The 17,841-nt window shown below is 41.4% G+C and overlaps 1 protein-coding gene across 1 annotated transcript in view; it reads left to right on the forward strand.

Moving 5' to 3' along the window:
* Positions 1–656: 656 nt before the first annotated feature.
* Positions 657–17,841, forward strand: part of LOC129832778 (nuclear GTPase SLIP-GC-like) — a 36,441-nt gene continuing 19,256 nt past the window's right edge. Inside the window, exons 1-10 of the mRNA XM_055896775.1 lie at positions 657–729; positions 961–1,076; positions 6,050–6,139; positions 6,294–6,382; positions 6,476–6,560; positions 6,984–7,032; positions 7,380–7,466; positions 7,962–8,055; positions 8,598–8,820; positions 10,640–10,870. Of these exons, the coding sequence (XP_055752750.1) occupies positions 657–729; positions 961–1,076; positions 6,050–6,139; positions 6,294–6,382; positions 6,476–6,560; positions 6,984–7,032; positions 7,380–7,466; positions 7,962–8,055; positions 8,598–8,820; positions 10,640–10,870 (1,137 nt within the window). The remainder of the gene's footprint in view (positions 730–960; positions 1,077–6,049; positions 6,140–6,293; positions 6,383–6,475; positions 6,561–6,983; positions 7,033–7,379; positions 7,467–7,961; positions 8,056–8,597; positions 8,821–10,639; positions 10,871–17,841) is intronic.

Genomic DNA, 17,841 nt, shown 5'->3' on the forward strand with positions numbered 1-17,841 from the left:
GCTGTTGGCGAGGGGTTCCGCTAGCAGAACCTCGTTCCTAGACGGGTTAATGACAAATGTTGGGTCCTTGTACCCATGCATAGTATTTTCAATGGTCACATAATTGTACTTTTTGGAATTCATTTAGTTATTTAGTCGGCAGCAAAATGGACTGAAATTAGCATCCCCAATGAGAATTAAAAGACAAAACAATATGAAGATCAGAAGTAAAAGAGAAATTAGAAGTTTGTGTTGCAGAGGTAAATAATAAAAAACAAGGGTCTGAAAGGCGCCTCAACCTTTCAAATAGTTATAGCAAAGTAAATAGGAGAATAATTACATATATTTAAAAAAATAATATGTAGATAAGGGTTGAAAAGACCGATATACTTGCATTCAGATAAACTTTACTCGTCTGAGAACAAGTAAGTCTATGAAAAATTATTGCGGACATCCTACAATAACAAAATGGTTAGGAATCACAAGAACATGAGCACTTGATTTTCTCTTGCAAATGAAGCTTAAATACTGAATGGCATGTGCTTTTGTTGTTTTAATAAATCATCATGTTTTTCTTTATAGTTGCACTTGCACCTTTTGGAATAAAATGTATGTGATATCGCCTACCACAAATATGTAAACTGTACTATGTTTCTCTCCCTTCATAGTGACGTCTCATGGCATCATTTGATTTTGTCAGAGACAAATTAACTGAGTGGAACCTCAGTGACTTGATTCAGAGGTTTGAAGGTGAAGACATTTGTGATGTATTATTCTACATTGTATAATACATTGTGTATTAATACAATTATTGATTGATTTGATTAAAATAATGTAGGTATTATTGTACATTGTATTATTACACATTCAACTAAAGATTTCACCTCAATTGTAAACATGTATGTTTATTTGTTAATTTGATACAGTCATTATTATTTGATGATATTGAGATGCCTAAAATGTATATTTCCTTAATTTCAGATGAAGAAATTGATGAAGAAAGTTTCCTCTTCCTTAAGGAGAAAGACTTCATCAACTTGATTCCAAAAATAGGACCAAGGTCTGCATTTAGAAACAAACACAAAGAATTTCTCAAGGTACTTTACAAACTAGGTGTACAACAGCTACTGTTACACAGATTATAATTATAGATCCATTGGATGTCTTTTCAGTGATGTTCCTATCAGAGGATTAATTGCTAAATCTACAAACTGGCATATGTTTTCCAGTCTCTGAAAGACTACAACTCGTGTGGGGAAGTGTCAGTTATGGCAGCCCTCCACATCTCTCTGAATCAGAGGGGTTGGGTTAAATGCGGCATACAGATTTCAGTTGAATGCATTCAGTTGTACAACTGACTAGGTAACCCCCTTTCGTGCTCTGGGCATATCTTCCAGTTTTGAATAGCATAAGTGACTTTCTGTAACAGGTTAGGATAATTAACGTGGTAGGTTTGGAGAATTAACGTGGCAGGTTAAGATAATTAGGTTTAGTTTAGGAATAGGGTTTGCTAAAATGCTAAAATTATCCCGACGCAACTTAAACATATCTAGCTACAACAAAGCCCTGAGAACAGTCTAAAGTTTCCAGCTAATAATTGTTATATATATATTTTTATTTTTATTTTTATTTCACCTTTATTTAACCAGGTAGGCTAGTTGAGAACAAGTTCTCATTTACAACTGCGACCTGGCCAAAATAAAGCAAAGCAGTGCGACACAAACAACAACACAGAGTTACACATGTAATAAACACGCGTACAGTCAATAACACAACAGAAAAAAAGAAAGTCTATTTATGAAAGTGTGTGCAAATGGCGTGAGGAGGTAAGGCAATAGATAGGCCATAGTAGCGAAGTAATTACAATTTAGCAGATTAACACTGGAGTGATAGATGAGCAGATGATGATGTGCAAGTAGTGATACTGGTGTGCAAAAGAGCAGAAAAGTAAATAAAAACAATATGGGGATGAGGTAGGTAGAGTGGGTGGGCTATTTACAGATGGACTATGTACAGCTGCAGCGATTGGTTAGCTGCTCAGATAGCTGATGTTTAAAGTTAGTGAGGGAAATGTAAGTCTCCAGCTTCAGCGATTTATGAAATTCGTTCCAGTCACTGGCAGCAGAGAACTGTAAGGAAAGGCGGCTAAAGCAGGTGTTGGCTTTGGGGATTACCAGTGAGATATACCTGCTGGAGCGCGTGCTACGGGTAGGTGTTATCGTAACCAGTGAGCTGAGATAAGGCGGAGCTTTACCTAGCATAGACATATAGATGACCTGGAGCCAGTGGGCCTGGCGACGAATATGTAGCTAGGGCCAGCCGACTAGAGCATACAGGTCGCAGTGGTGGGTGGTACAAGGGGCTTTGGTAACAAAACGGATGACACTGTGATAGACTGCATCCAGTTTGCTGAGTAGAGTATTTTGTAGATGACATCCCCAAAGTTGAGGATCGGTAGGATAGTCAGTTTTACTAGGGTAAGTTTGGCGGCGTGAGTGAAGGAGGCTTTGTTGCAAAATAGAAAGCCGATTCTAGATTTAATTTTGGATTGGAGATGTTTGATATGAGTCTGGAAGGAGAGTTCACAGTCTAGCCAGACACCTAGGTATTTGTAGTTGTCCACAGATTCTAGGTCAGAACCGTCCAGAGTAGTGATGCTAGTCGGGCGGGCGGGTGCGGGCAGCGAACGGTTGAAAAGCATGCATTTGGTTTCACTAGCGTTTAAGAGCAGTTGGAGGCTATGGAAGGAGTGTTGTATGGCATTGAAGCTCGTTTGGAGGTTAGTTAACATAGTGTCCAAAGGAGGGCCAGGTGTATACAGAATGGTGTCGTCTGTGTAGCGGTGGATCAGGGAATCACCAGCAGCAAGAGCGACATCATTGATATATACAGAGAAAAAAGTCGGCCCGAGAATTTAACCCTGTGGTACCCCCATAGAGCCTGCCAGAGGTCCGGACAACAGGCTCTCCGATTAGACACACTGAACTCTGTCTGCGAAGTAGTTGGTGAACCAGGCGAGGCAGTCATTTGAGAAACCAAGGCTATTGAGTCTGCAGATAAGAATACGGTGATTGACAGAGTCAAAAGCCTTGGCCAGGCCGATGAAGATGGCTGCACAGTACTGTCTTTAATTGATGGCGGTTATGATATCGTTTAGTACCTTGAGCGTGGCTGAGGTGCACCCTTGACCAGCTCGGAAACCGGATTGCACAGCGGAGAAGGTATGGTGGGATTCGAAATGGTCAGTGATCTGTTTATTAACTTGGCTTTCGGAGACTTTAGAAAGGCAGGGCAGGATGGATATAGGTCTATAACAGTTTGGGTCTAGAGTGTCATGACCGCGGCAGCTTTCCAATTTTTAGGGATCTTGGACGATACGAGAGGTTGAACAGACTGGTAATAGGGGTTGCAACAATGGCGGCGGATCATTTTAGAAAGAGAGGGTCCAGATTGTCTAGGCCAGCTGATTTGTACGGGTCCAGGTTTTGCAGCTCTTTCAGAACATTTGCTATCTGGATTTGGGTGAAGGAGAAGCTGGGGAGGCTCAGGAAAGTAGCTGCGGGGGGTGCGGAGCTGTTGGCCGGGGTTGGGGTAGCCAGGAGGAAAGCATGGCCAGCTGTAGAGAAATGCTTATTGAAATTTTTGATTATCATGGATTTATCGGTGGTGGCCGTGTTACCTAGCCTCAGTGCAGTGGGCAGCTGGGAGGAGGTGCTCTTGTTCTCCTTGGACTTTACAGTGTCCCAAAACGTTTTGGAGTTAGAGCTACAGGATGCAAATTTCTGTTTGAAAAAGCTAGCCTTTGCTTTCCTGACTGACTGCGTGTATCGGTTCCTGACTTCCCTGAACAGTTGCATATCGCGGGGACTATGCGATGCTATTGCAGTCCGCTACAGGATGTTTTTGTGCTGGTCAAGGGCAGTCAGGTCTGGAGTGAACCAAGGGCTATACATGTTCTAGGTTCTATATTTTTTGAAAGGGGCATGCTTATTTAAGATGGTGAGGAAATTACTTTTAAAGAACGACCAGGCATCCTCGACTGACGGGATGAGGTCAATATCCTTCCATGATACCCGGGCCAGGTTGATTAGAAAGGCCTGCTCGCAGAAGTGTTTTAGGGAGCGTTTGACAGTGATGAGGGGTGGTCGTTTAACCGCGGACCCATAGCGGATAGGCAATGAGGCAGTGATCGCTGAGATCCTGATTGAAAACAGTAGAGGTGTATTTGGAGGGCAAGTTGGTCAGGATAATATCTATGAGGGTGCCCATGTTAACGGATTTAGGGTTGTACCTGGTGGGTTCCTTGATAATTTATGTGAGATTGAGGGCATCTTGCTTAGATTGTAGGACTGCTGGGGTGTTAAGCATATCCCAGTTTAGGTCACCTAACAGAACAAACTCTGAAGATAGATGATGGCCAATCAATTCACATATGGTGTCCAGGGCACAGCTGGGAGCTGAGGGGGGTCTATAACAGGAAGCAACAGTGAGAGACTCCGCGCATCATGCGATGCTGGCGCAGAGGAGGACAGACAGAAAGGGAAAGGAAAGGGAAAAGGGGAAACCTAGGCAGTTGTCCAACTGTATGTATTCAACTGAAATGTGTCTAATGCATTTAACCCAACCCGTCTGAATCAGAGAGGAAAAGCAGCTAGGAGGAAGTTATTTCAGATTTCCGCGCGTAAAAAATGTTCACAGGACGGGAGTGATTTTTTATTCAGATGGGACAGGAAAGTTCCAGGGTTATAGAACTGTTGCGGGATCAAGACAATACTGGAAAAAATTTGACAGGACAAGATGGGACAGGAATGAATATTCACTCCCATGTCAACCTCTAGTGACTACAATGGCATAGGCGAAATTGATTGACAGTGTGCATCCAAAAGATAGCTAGCTATATGATTTAGCTGGTGGGTTAACGTTACCGAGTTCAATACACGACTGTAATGTTAGCTAGCTAATTTACCTATTCCAGCGAACGTCATGTTACTTCTAATCAAGAATCTTCCATTTTGTTGTGAAAAGAGAAAATGATGGTACAGTATCGCATCACTTCTCAGCTGTCGACTAAATGGAATCCGTTCAGCCAGAAAATCCCTCTGATAATCTTTGGTCACCGTAAGAATCATTCTCGATAGCCGCAAACCACTGGCAGCATCGGGGCAAATCTTTGGTAGGTAGAACAGTGAAAGATAACTCTTTTTCACGCTTGTTGTAGTTAGCACAGCCAGACAGAACAACACACGGGCATGATGACAAATGTTAGTGAAAAACAAACATTTAAAAACATGAAATGCTACACTATGTTCTGAGATTACTGTGTGTTGGTCATTCGAAGTAAACAACGCCATCAACCAAGGTTGTGGTCACGTCCCATCTACCTAGCGGGCGGTATCTGCATTTGCTATGAATGCTGGACTTTGTGGTGCACTATGAGCAGACGAATGCCCAGGAAGTCAAAACTTTAAAATTAATTGATGTTTATGACGAAAATATAATGTTGTTAGTATAGTAATGACTATATACAGGTGGCAGAGCCAGGATAAAATCCCCTTTTAAGGGGTGGCAGGTAGCCTAGTGGTTAGAGCGTTGGGCCAGTAACCGAAAGGTTGTTAGATCGAAACCCTGAGCTGACAAAGTAAAAATCTGTCGTTCTGCCCCTGAACAAGGCAGTTAACACACTGTTCCTAGGCTGTCATTGTAAATAAGAATTTGTTCTTATCTGACTTGCCTAGTTAAAGAAAGTTTACTTTGTTTGAGCCAGTTTGCTACAGCATGAAAATAGTCTTGCAGCAATAGGAAATGTGAAATATTATGTTGATTATAATTAATGGACTTTTTTTGTAGTGGTTGATGCATTTTTCGATAGGAAAAATCAAGTGTGAAATTTCAAAATGGAAATTAAACTTCAGGAGCCATTTTAAACCTCAAATACACTACATTGCACGAACACCATGTGTATGTGACCAATATAATTAGATTTAATTTGTTGTAACTAAAGTCTGAACTGTTACTGTACCGTTCTTGTTCTTTGCCTAACAACTTAGAGAATTTTGTTTTTTAACTGCAGAAACAGAATCAACCCGATGATGATAAGAACATTCAAGCGGCCACGTGGTCATCAGTATCCATTAAGGCCTCCAAGAGTTCCTCACAAAATGTACCATCTTTACCCTCCTATATAACCATATACATTACATGAAATCTCAGCCAGAGTACAATTACCTAAACCAAATGCATAGTTGTTTTATTTAGATCAGTATACAGACCTTTATATTTGTCACCCTATAACTCAACACGGCTTCCGTCCCCAGGTTACTGGTGAGATGGTCAATCAAGAGTCTTGTCAAAAGGCCATCATAAAACCCAGAAATCAAACTCCTAAACGATCAGCGACTAAAAGGTAAGAAACACATAATTTCTTTATTCATCACTGACTACATATAATATCCCGTTGGTGTCAACAAAATGACAATTGTTGTGAGTCTGTCGCCAGGTCATTGGATAAACTCTTTGGTACACTTGGAGGAAGTGTGCCCACACTGAACACCTCTGGAGTGGGGGAAACAGTCTATGACCAGGTGGGTAAAATCTATATCTCATTTGTCCGTGGTCACAGCTAAGGCATCACTTCTTGGCACAACTTGGAAAGATTTCAGGCCATTTTACAGAGATGAATTATCATACATTAGGATAGCAGTGCACTCCACGGGGACTAAAATAATACTTTAAGATAATAACAATCAAATGTATTTAGCAAGCGCTTTCTCATAGTCACAACCCTATACAACATAGAAAACATCTACTCTGTAAACAATACCAGTCAGTGAAAACAACATACAGGTAGAAACCCAAATTATTAATAAAGAAAATGCATCTCAAACTAAAGCAAGAAAAGCCCATATAATAGCTACATAGAGGGTAACAATAGGGATATGTTTGTGTTGTAAGTTTTGTGGAACAATTCCTTTGTTAACCTGTTGATTATCTATATGTTTTTTCAGAGTGAACCCTCAACCAGTAAAACACGCCCTCTTCAAGTGAATATCCCAGGTAAAAAGCACAGTTGTTTCAGATCTCCACTTACAGAAAAATGATGCTAAAATACTAGTTTTAGAAGATGACAAGGAGAAAAATGTAGTGGTACCATCTTTCCAAAACATATAATAAAACTCACTCAGTTACGCATTGAATTATGAGATTCTATACACTTGATTTGCATGTACCCTTTGTACCGTGTACCATATGCACACAGTAAGTGGATAATCTGAAGTTATTTTCCACCGACTGATGCAACTCATTTGCATCACATCATTGGCTGTAAGGAGATTGGGAGATCTTTGACTGCTGTTGGATGATCTGTGTATTCATTAATAAAATACGTTTCCAATTGTTTCCAGGCAAAAGGAAATCTGATGAGACCGATGCAAACAAACAAACAAAGAAACGACAACGTGTTGCTGCATCCAGAATAACTGAGACATTTGGTAGGTGGATGAAGGGGTTTATATGAACCACAATCATTTTAAGAAACACTTGTTTAATTGGAAACCATTTAACATGATGTATTGTAGAGATTCCTAATTGAGAATCATACAAATGTACATGACTGACAGTTCACTGTTCTGTTCACTGATTGCAGGTTGCACAGTAGGACAAGCTACAATTGCAGTTCACTCCAAAATCAAAGTGTGTCTGTGGTGTTATAGATTCCAGTGCTCTGCTCTTGTAGCCATCTCTCTAAGAGTAGTAGATACTGTATATGCTTGTTTGAGTGGAGTACTCCTTTAACTTCACACATGCTGTAAATTCCTCTAACATCAGCACACAGAAAAAGGTTATCTCAGTGTATTATATAGCAGATCTGAATGCCACTGTGCATTACTCACGTTATTTCCCTGTAATATCTTTTTCACCTTTATAAACACATGTTGACGCAACAAGATTATAGCTGACTGGTGACCTGTGTTTAACTCTGACAGAAACTGAAACCAAGACAGAGGTGAAGAAGATCATGCAACGTATCAAAAGCAAACTTGATGATCTGCCTTCTACCAAACTCATTGACTTCCTCAGGTATGCATAATTTAAAAACATTTTTTACCCCTTTTTCTCCCCAATTGGTAGTTACAGTCTTGTCCCATCGCTGCAACTTCCATACGGACTCGGGAGAGGTGAAGGTAGAGAGATGTGTGTTTTCTGTAACACAACCCCACCAAGCCGCACTGCTTCTTGACACAATGCTCGCTTAATCTGGAAGCCAGCCACACCAATGTGTCGGAGGAAACACCCTGCGACCGTGTCAGCGTGCATGCGCCCGGCCTGCCACAGGAGTCGCTAGAGCGCAATGGGACAAGGGCATCCCAGCTGGCCAAACCCTTCCCTAACCCGGACGATGCTGGGACAATTGTGCACCGCCTCATGGGTTTCCCGGTCACGGCCAGCTGCGACACAGCCTGGGATCAAACCAGGATCTGTAGTAACGCAGTTAGCACTGCGATGCAGTGCCTTAGACCACTGTGCCACTCGGGAGGCTCCAGGTATGCAATTTTAAATGTGGGGAGATGCATATAATCCACTAAATTGCTTTAATTATTTTCGTCTTTCATTTCTAACAGAGGTAAAATCCAAACTTTGGAGAAAGACAAAAAAGAGATAGTGGGTGTTTTTGGGAAGACTGGAGCTGGTAAGAGCTTCTTGATTAACACCATCTTGGGTGAGAAGAAACTGCTGCCCTCTGGAAACCAAGGGGCGTGCACCTCGGTCATGATTCAGGTGGAGGCCAATATGACAGACTCGGACTCTAAATACATCGCAGAGATTGAGTTCATGACAGAGGAGGTAATAGCATCTGTTTCATCTGTTTATATCCTAATCTCACAATGTTTTGTGGTGTCATGATGAACAGTACATTTAATGAAAGGCTTCTTTGAAACATATCAAGGCCACTAAAACTAATATCTGAATCGAGGTCTGTCATTGATCCAATTGACACCTTGCATTAATTTAAAAGAAGAAGCAATGATAAAAGGAACAATGATACAATGTAGCCTAACATTGCTCGCAAACGGCACAAATTTGAGGGGGATTTTCTTGCTATGTGCTGGTCCTGGTCCTGGTCCTTTTAAATTTCAATTCCAGGTTGCACATAAAAATATTAATGCTACGATGGGTCACTTGCAGCTGTGCTCTGAATTGATGATTATTTGGGTGGTGGGCAGGGTTGAAATTTAAATTAAACCCAAGGAAAACTGTTACACACCCTATATTCCTTTCTCCAATCTCTGTTTTGGAAGATACTGACCTCATGAGGAGGTGAAATCACAGGCAAAATGGCCGTGCGGTACACAGTGCTGAGGTTGCCTATCAGCTGGTTTCACGCGGCAACGTTAATCTACAGACCCATTTTGGGCGGGAAAGAGGGAGCGAGCACAGATTTTTATGCTAATCAACACAGGAGGTGTGAATTGCAGGGAATTGCCACACGCCATGTGTTAGATTTGACATTTTGGTAATTTAGCAGACGCTCTTATCCAGTGTGACTGGAGAGTAGAGTGTGACTGCTGAAGCAAGTCACATTAATCATAATTTTACAGTATAGAGGAAACAGGGTGATAGCATGTTGCAGGTAGTAAGTCAGCAGGGTTTGTGGAGCTGGTGATGAGCATGAATACAAGTCACACTCCTTCATTTGTGAGTAACCTCAAAGCCTGGGCCTCCAACAAACATGGTAACAATAGAACAAATGCATCCCGTGACATTTTCACATGCAAATAGCACTCGATTTACATGATCTGTAGTTCTTTAGTAATGACTCAGTGGCAGAATGAGAGTTCATCAGAGCGGCCAGCACGCAGGCTCAACATGATGGCTAATTCAGCACTCTGATTGGTGTAAGGTGCTTCGCTGTTACACAATCAGGTCCAGATGAAAAGGGTTAAACACTTTGATGTTCTGACAGATATGAGGAAACAAAGGTTTTATACAAATAGAGAGGTAGATTCCCACTGCAGTATCTGATAGGCTTCATTCCTGTAGTTCTTAGCTATGTATGAGAGTTGATCAGAAACTGTGCTACCTGCCACAGAACGTTATTTAAGGTTGAACAAGTTATAAGGGTGCACACTGCGGTACCTTCCACAGTAATGGGGTAAAGGGACGGGATGTGCCCTTGTGCATAATGCTTCTTGCACAGTAACATGGTAAAGGGTGTGCCCACCTGGAAACGGCAAACTGGTTTCTAGCCACAATTCTACACCTCTGTGGGAGGGGAAGGGAGTTGATGTGGAGAGAGACTAGTAGTGACTACTATAAATAGTTGTGGGTTAGTTGCCATAGTGTAATAGTGACTGTAGGCAGTAGTAGTAGTAGTAGAAGGCCTAATAGCAGAGCAGTAATTGTAGTAACAGCAGTAGTAAGTTGCGAGTGAGTTTGAGGTGTGGGTCATAATTAGTCAGATTGCAGTGATGCTGGACTGTAGCCTCTTGGGCCATCCCACGTTTCTTGTGTGTAAATCTTTAGTTTTGGCATACCGCCTTTTCCCCTATTTGTATACTATGTGTTGGTCACCATTTGGGGGGCTAGGTGGTTTTGTAATGCAGGACTTTCAAATGAAGAGAGTATGCATTACACATTTGTAATGGTTTTACATTTTTATTAGGAATGGAAAGAGGAGCTATGGTCCATCTTAAGAGACAGATCTTATGAGGATGGAAATGATGAAGACCATGAAAGGGATGACGACGATGATGGCGATGATGATGAAAAGATATCATCTTTGTATGGAAAAGATGGACGTGGGGCAACCTTAGAAGAACTAATGGACAGGAAGCACTTCAGAGAAATTCCAGAGTTCCGTTTATCAGTCAAGAAAATATTTGTATGTGACACAGTAAGTTACTGTCATGCTAGTTCACTTCTGTGAAGATTGTGTGCTAAGGTGAAAATCATTGTTAAAAAAATAATTTAAAGAAGGTAACCACATCTGATTGCAAATTATATTAAATCATGTATTTATTCCCTTACCAAAAAAACTGCCTTCTGGCAAACAGTTGTGGCAAACCTTTGGCCAATTTGGCACAAATTTGCAGCAAGCGCATATTTTCACGGCAAACTACTGCGGCACATTTGCAGTGACTTGTGAACTTGTGGCAAACAATTCTGGGAAGCTTGTGGCAAAAATGTAACTGTTTGCTGCAAACATAGTATACATATGAAATTAAATCAGGTTTTTGGTTACTCTGTGTTAACATTGAAATGTTGTATCTACGTAAACCAAATAACATTCACTTTAAATGAAGTTGCTTCTCACAGAAAACTAAACCAAACATACAAAAATTACTAAATGTACTAAACATTGTATGCAATGTCTTAACAGATAAAAATGTATCCAATACAACTTGAAGTGAGCATGCTAATGAAGATAAGAGCAAAGACCAGATATTTAGCAAATAAATTGTTTATTTTGTAGTTTTATGTGCAGTTGCTACAACATCTACTGTATATGAGAGAAATTTGAACACTAAGGGGATGTTGGTCTTAGGATGTTTAAAAGGGCAAATACATGAATGTACATGAGCCAATTTGAAATTTGAAATCCCCTTAAATTGAACACTAAGGGGATGCTGATCTTAGGATGCTTAAAAGGGCAAATACATGAATGTACATGAGCCAAGTGACAATTGAGCAATAGCTTTCAACCAATGGAAGTTTAAAACTTCTTATGGCTGCAATCCCGTTAACGGGATGATATGACAACAGCCAGTGAAAGTGCAGGGCGCCAAATTCAAACAACAGAAATCTTATAATTAAAATTCCTCAAACATACATACAGTGGGGAGAACAAGTATTTGATACACTGCCGATTTTGCAGGTTTTCCTACTTACAAAGCATGTAGAGGTCTGTAATTTTTATCATAGGTACACTTCAACTATGAGAGACGGAATCTAAAACAAAAATCCAGAAAATCACATTGTATGATTTTTAAGTAATTAATTTGCATTTTATTGCATGACATAAGTATTTGATACATCAGAAAAGCAGAACTTAATATTTGGTACAGAAACCTTTGTTTGCAATTACAGAGATCATACGTTTCCTGTAGTTCTTGACTAGGTTTGCACACACTGCAGCAGGGATTTTGGCCCACTCCTCCCTACAGATCTTCTCCAGATCCTTCAGGTTTCGGGGCTGTCGCTGGGCAATACGGAGTTTCAGCTCCCTCCAAAGATTTTCTATTGGGTTCAGGTCTGGAGACTGGCTAGGCCACTCCAGGACCTTGAGATGCTTCTTACGGAGCCACTCCTTAGTTGCCATGGCTGTGTGCTTTGTGTCGTTGTCATGCTGGAAGACCCAGCCACGACCCATCTTCAATGCTCTTACTGAGGGAAGGAGGTTGTTGGCCAAGATCTCGCGATACATGGCCCCATCCATCCTCCCCTCAATACGGTGCAGTCGTCCTGTCCCCTTTGCAGAAAAGCATCCCCAAAGAATGATGTTTCCACCTCCATGCTTCACGGTTGGGATGGTGTTCTTGGGGTTGTACTCATACTTCTTCTTCCTCCAAACACGGCGAGTGGAGTTAGACCAAAAAGCTCTATTTTTGTCTCATCAGACCACATGACCTTCTCCCATTCCTCCTCTGGATCATCCAGATGGTCATTGGCAAACTTCAGACAGGCCTGGACATGCACTGGCTTAAGCAGGGGGACCTTGCGTGCGCTGCAGGATTTTAATCCATGACGGCGTAGTGTGTTACTAATGGTTTTCTTTGAGACTGTGGTCCCAGCTCTCTTCAGGTCATTGACCAGGTCCTGCCGTGTAGTTCTGGGCTGATCCCTCACCTTCCTCATGATCATTGATGCCCCACGAGGTGAAATCTTGCACGGAGCCCCAGACCGAGGGTGATTGACCGTCATCTTGAACTTCTTCCATTTTCTAATAATTGCGCCAACAGTTGTTTCCTTCTCACCAAGCTGCTTGCCTATTGTCCTGTAGCCCATCCCAGCCTTGTGCAGGTCTACAATTTTATCCCTGATGTCCTTACACAGCTCTCTGGTCTTGGCCATTGTGGAGAGGTTGGAATCTGTTTGATTGAGTGTGTGGACAGGTGTCTTTTATACAGGTAACGAGTTCAAACAGGTGCAGTTAATACAGGTAATGAGTGGAGAACTGGAGGGCTTCTTAAAGAAAAACTAACAGGGTTGTGAGAGCCGGAATTCTTACTGGTTGGTAGGTGATCAAATACTTATGTCATGCAATAAAATGCAAATTAATTATTTAAAAATCATACAATGTGATTTTCTGGATTTTTGTTTTAGATTCCGTCTCTCACAGTTGAAGTGTACCTATGATAAAAATTACAGACCTCTACATGCTTTGTAAGTAGGAAAACCTGCAAAATCGGCAGTGTATCAAATACTTGTTCTCCCCACTGTATGTCTTATACCATTTTAAAGGTAAGCTTGTTTTTAATCCGATTTCAAATAGGCTTTACAGCGAAAGCACCACAAACGATTATGTTAGGTCACCGCAAAATCACAGAAAAACACAGTCATTTTTGCAGCCAAAGACAGGAGTCATTCAATAATCTGAGAACAGCGTTCAGCCACAAAAGGAAGCAGTCAACAAAACTCATAAAAATCATTATAAATCTTCACTTACCTCTGCTGATCTTCGTCGGAATGCACTCCCAGGACTCCCACTTCCACAAGAAATGTTCCTTTTGTTCGGTAATGTCCATCATTTATGTCCAAATAGCTATTTTTGTTAGCGTGTTTGGTAAACAAATCCAAAGTCAGAAAGCGCGTTCACTAAAAGCTGACGAAATGTCAAAAAGTTCCGTAACAGTCAGTAGAAACATGTCAAACGATGTATTGAATCAATCTTTAGAATGTTTTTAACATAAATCTTCAGTAATGTTCCAACCGGAGAATTACATTGACTTCAGATGTGCGATGGAACAGAGCTCCCTCTCATGTGAACGCGCATGGTCAGAGCATGGCCAGGTCATGGTAGACCTGACTATTTCCTGTCTCCTTCGGCCCCACTACACAGTCACTACACAGTAGAGGCATCAGATAAGGTTCTACAGACTGTTGACATCTAGTGGAAGCCGTAGGAAGTGCAAACTCATCCATATCCCACTGTGTGTTCTGTAGGGGCTGTGTTGAAAATCGACCAACCTCAGAATTCCCACTTCCTGTTTGGATTTTTTCTCAGGTTTTTACCTGCCATATGAGTTCTGTTATACTCACAGACATCATTCAAACAGTTTTAGAAACTTCAGAGTGTTTTCTATCCAATATGAATAATAATATGCATATATTAGCAACTGGGACTGAGGAGCAGGCAGTTTACTATGGGCACCTCTGTGCACCTTTCATCCAAGCTACTCAATACTGCCCCTGCAGCCATAAGAAGTTAAAAGGTAGACTCAGCGGCTAATGGCCAGGTTTGGCATTGGAAAAACTGGGTCAGCTGTTACAAAGTTGCCTTGATATTGCAATGCTTCTCACTGAAACTGGAATTCTATATATTTTTCAGCATGGAAACAATTTTTCTGCCTTGTATAAATGCTACATAAACAAACAAAGTATCGAGAATAAACTGGGACTTAGCTCTACTAAAAACTACTACATTTAAAATGTGTGGCCAACTGTTCCTAGAGATCCACAGTATACACTATACATCACTAAGACAGTTGTCTACTAGTTCTCTTCTTCCTGACTCAGTGCATTTGGAAAGTATTCAGACCCCTTGACTTTTTCCACATTTTGTTACGTTACAGCCTCAGTCTAAAATGTAATTGAAAAAAATCCCTCATTCTACACACAATACCCCATAATGACAAAGCGAAACAGGTTTTTAGAAATTTGTGCAAATGTATTAAAAATAAACGGATACCTTTATTTACATAAGTATTCAGACCCTTTGCCATAAGACTCGAAATTGAGCTCAGGTGCATCCTGTTTCCATTGATGATCCTTGAGATGTTTCTACAACTTGATTGGAGTCCACCTGTGGTAAATTCAATATGATTTGACATGATTTGGAAAGGCACACATCTGTCTATATACGGTCCCACAGTTGACAGTGCATGTCAGAGCAAAAATCAAGCCACGAGGTCGAAGGAATTGTCCGTAGAGCTCCAAGACAGGATTGTGTCGAGGCACAGATCTGGGGAAGGGTACCAACAAATGTATGCAGCATTGAAGGTCCCCAAGAACACAGTGGCAGCTCCAGAGTTCCTCTGTGGAGATGGGAGAACCTTCCAGAAGGACAACCATCTCGGCAGCACTCCACCAATCAGACCTTTATGGTAGAGTGGAAAGACGGAAGCCACTACTCAGTAAAAATGAACTTCACAGCCAGCTTGGAGTTTGCCAGAAGGCACATAAAGGACTCTGACCATGAGATACAAGATTCTTTGGTCTGATGAAACCAAGATTGAACTATTTGGCCTGAATGCCAAGCGTCACATCTGGAGGAAACCTGGCACCATCCTTACAGTAAAGCATGGTAGTGGCAGCAACATGGGGGATGTTTTTCAGCGGCAGGGACTGGGAGACTAGTCAGGATGAAGGGAAAGATGAACAGAGCAAAGTACAGAGATATCCTTGATGAAAACCTGCTCTAGAGCGCTCAGGACCTCAGACTGGGGGGAAGGTTCACCTTCCAACAGTACAACAACCCTAAGCACACAGCCAAGACAGACAACGCAGGAGTGGATTCGGGACAAATCTCTGAATGTCCTTGAGTGGCCCAGCCAGAGCCCGGACTTGAACCCAATCAAACATCTCCGGAGAGACCTGAAAATAGCTGTGCAACGATGCTCCCCATCCAACCTGGCAGAGCTTGAGAGGATCTGCAGAGAAGAATGGGAGAAACTCCCCAAATACAGGTGTGCCAAGCTTGTAGTGTCATATCCAAGAAGACTCGAGGCTTTAATCGCTGCCAAAGGTTTTTCAACAAAGCACTGAGTAAAGAGTCTGAACACTTATGTAATTGTGATATTTATTTTATATACACATTTGCGAACATTTAAAAAAAACGTTTTGCTTTGTTATTATGGTTTATTGTGTGTAGATTGATGAAAAAAAAACATATTTTATCAATTTTAGAGGAAGTCTGTGTAACGGCTCTCGTTGGGAGAAGGAGACCAAGGCGCCTACAACGCTGTAGGCATACATCGTATATTTATTGACAACACCAAACAAAATAACAAAGACAAAAAAAACGAAAGCGCACAGTTCTGTCAGGCTCAGATACTAAACAGAAAACAAGATCCCACAAAACCCAAAAGTAAAATGACAACTTATTAATGATCCCCAATCAGAGACAACGATAGACAGCTGCCTCTGATTGGGAACCACACTCGGCCAAAAAAACAAAGAAATAGAAAACATAGACTTTCCCATCCGAGTCACACCCTGACCTAACCAAACATAGAGAATAATAAGGATCTCTAAGGTCAGGGCGTGACAGTCTGTAACAAAACAAAATGTGGAAAAAGTCAAGGGATCTGAATACCTTCAGAATGTAAATGCTCCTGAGTGGCGCAGCGGTCTAAGGCACTGAATCAGATCTTGAGGTATCACTCTGGACACCCTGGTTCAATTCCAGGCTGCATCACAACTGGCCATGATTGAGAGTCCCATAGGGTGCCCAAAATACACCCAGCATGAGCGCTCACAAAGAAGAGGCAAACAAAAGAAAAACCCACACCAAACATAAAGACAGGATGCAACCCCCAAAAATTGATTTTTTTCTCCTATAAATCAAATAGGGAGCGCCAACTACAGGTGATGACCCTACACATCTCTCAAGACAACTAGAACACTGGGCCAGGCACTCTTAAACAGCACCTGGGCAAGCACAGCTGAAACACCTTCCCACTAAAGAGATGGCAACCAGCACAGGTGTAACACATACTGACTAACGAGGTGACACCAACCGGTGTGCAATACGTGCTGAAGTCCAACCTCAAAACATAAATGGAAAAACCAAAGCCTGTAACAAGCTTGAAGATGATCAACTAATTTATCACTCAGAAAACGTGTTATGAGTGAGTGCACCACAAGCATCTTTCCAGGGTGTTAATGAATCCTCCTCCAACACCACGGGTAGGGGAAGGGTATCCATCTGCAAAAGTGAAGTCTTGCTTTGATGTCAAGTCAGCTCATATTGTTGCTACCTTAGCTGTTGTGCTAGCTAACATGCTAGTGAACAGAGACTCTAGCATATTGACATGCATATTGGTATTAAATTACAGCAATGTATTCACCAAAAAAGATAAGTGTTTAGGCATATCATTAGTTAGCTAGCTAGCTATCACATTAATTGTGAAAAAATAGGATAGCTAACGTTAGTTAGCTAAGCGCTAGCCAGCCAGTGGTGCTGACAGATTAAAACTGATATCAACAAAATGTGTTTCACTGTATCCCATAAAACATGACATTGCTAACTAGGCATCAATTAGCTAACACAATTTTAAAGTTTATTAAGATGTTTAAGTAATAAGTTAGACACTCACCGGACAACTTTGGTAGGTAGCTAGCTAGATAAATGGAAACCAAGCTTCCTACAGATTTTCAAATCCCCCTGATTGGTCGTCAATGGATACAGGTCTTGGAACTCATGTGTTCACCAGAAGCGGCTTCTAGTAAACTCTTTGCCACTAGTGGGAATAAATATTATTGTGGCCAAAGAATTGCCACAAACTCACCACTAGCGGCAAACATTTGCAAACTTCTGGCAACATTTCGTGGCCCACTATATAATTTGCAGCAGATTTGCCACAAACTTGCGAGAAGTTGGCCACAACAAATTCCCTTTTGTAAGCTATTGCTGGAAAATATGGA

Source organism: Salvelinus fontinalis, chromosome 34 (assembly GCF_029448725.1).
Source record: "Salvelinus fontinalis isolate EN_2023a chromosome 34, ASM2944872v1, whole genome shotgun sequence".
Lineage (NCBI taxonomy): Eukaryota > Metazoa > Chordata > Actinopteri > Salmoniformes > Salmonidae > Salvelinus > Salvelinus fontinalis.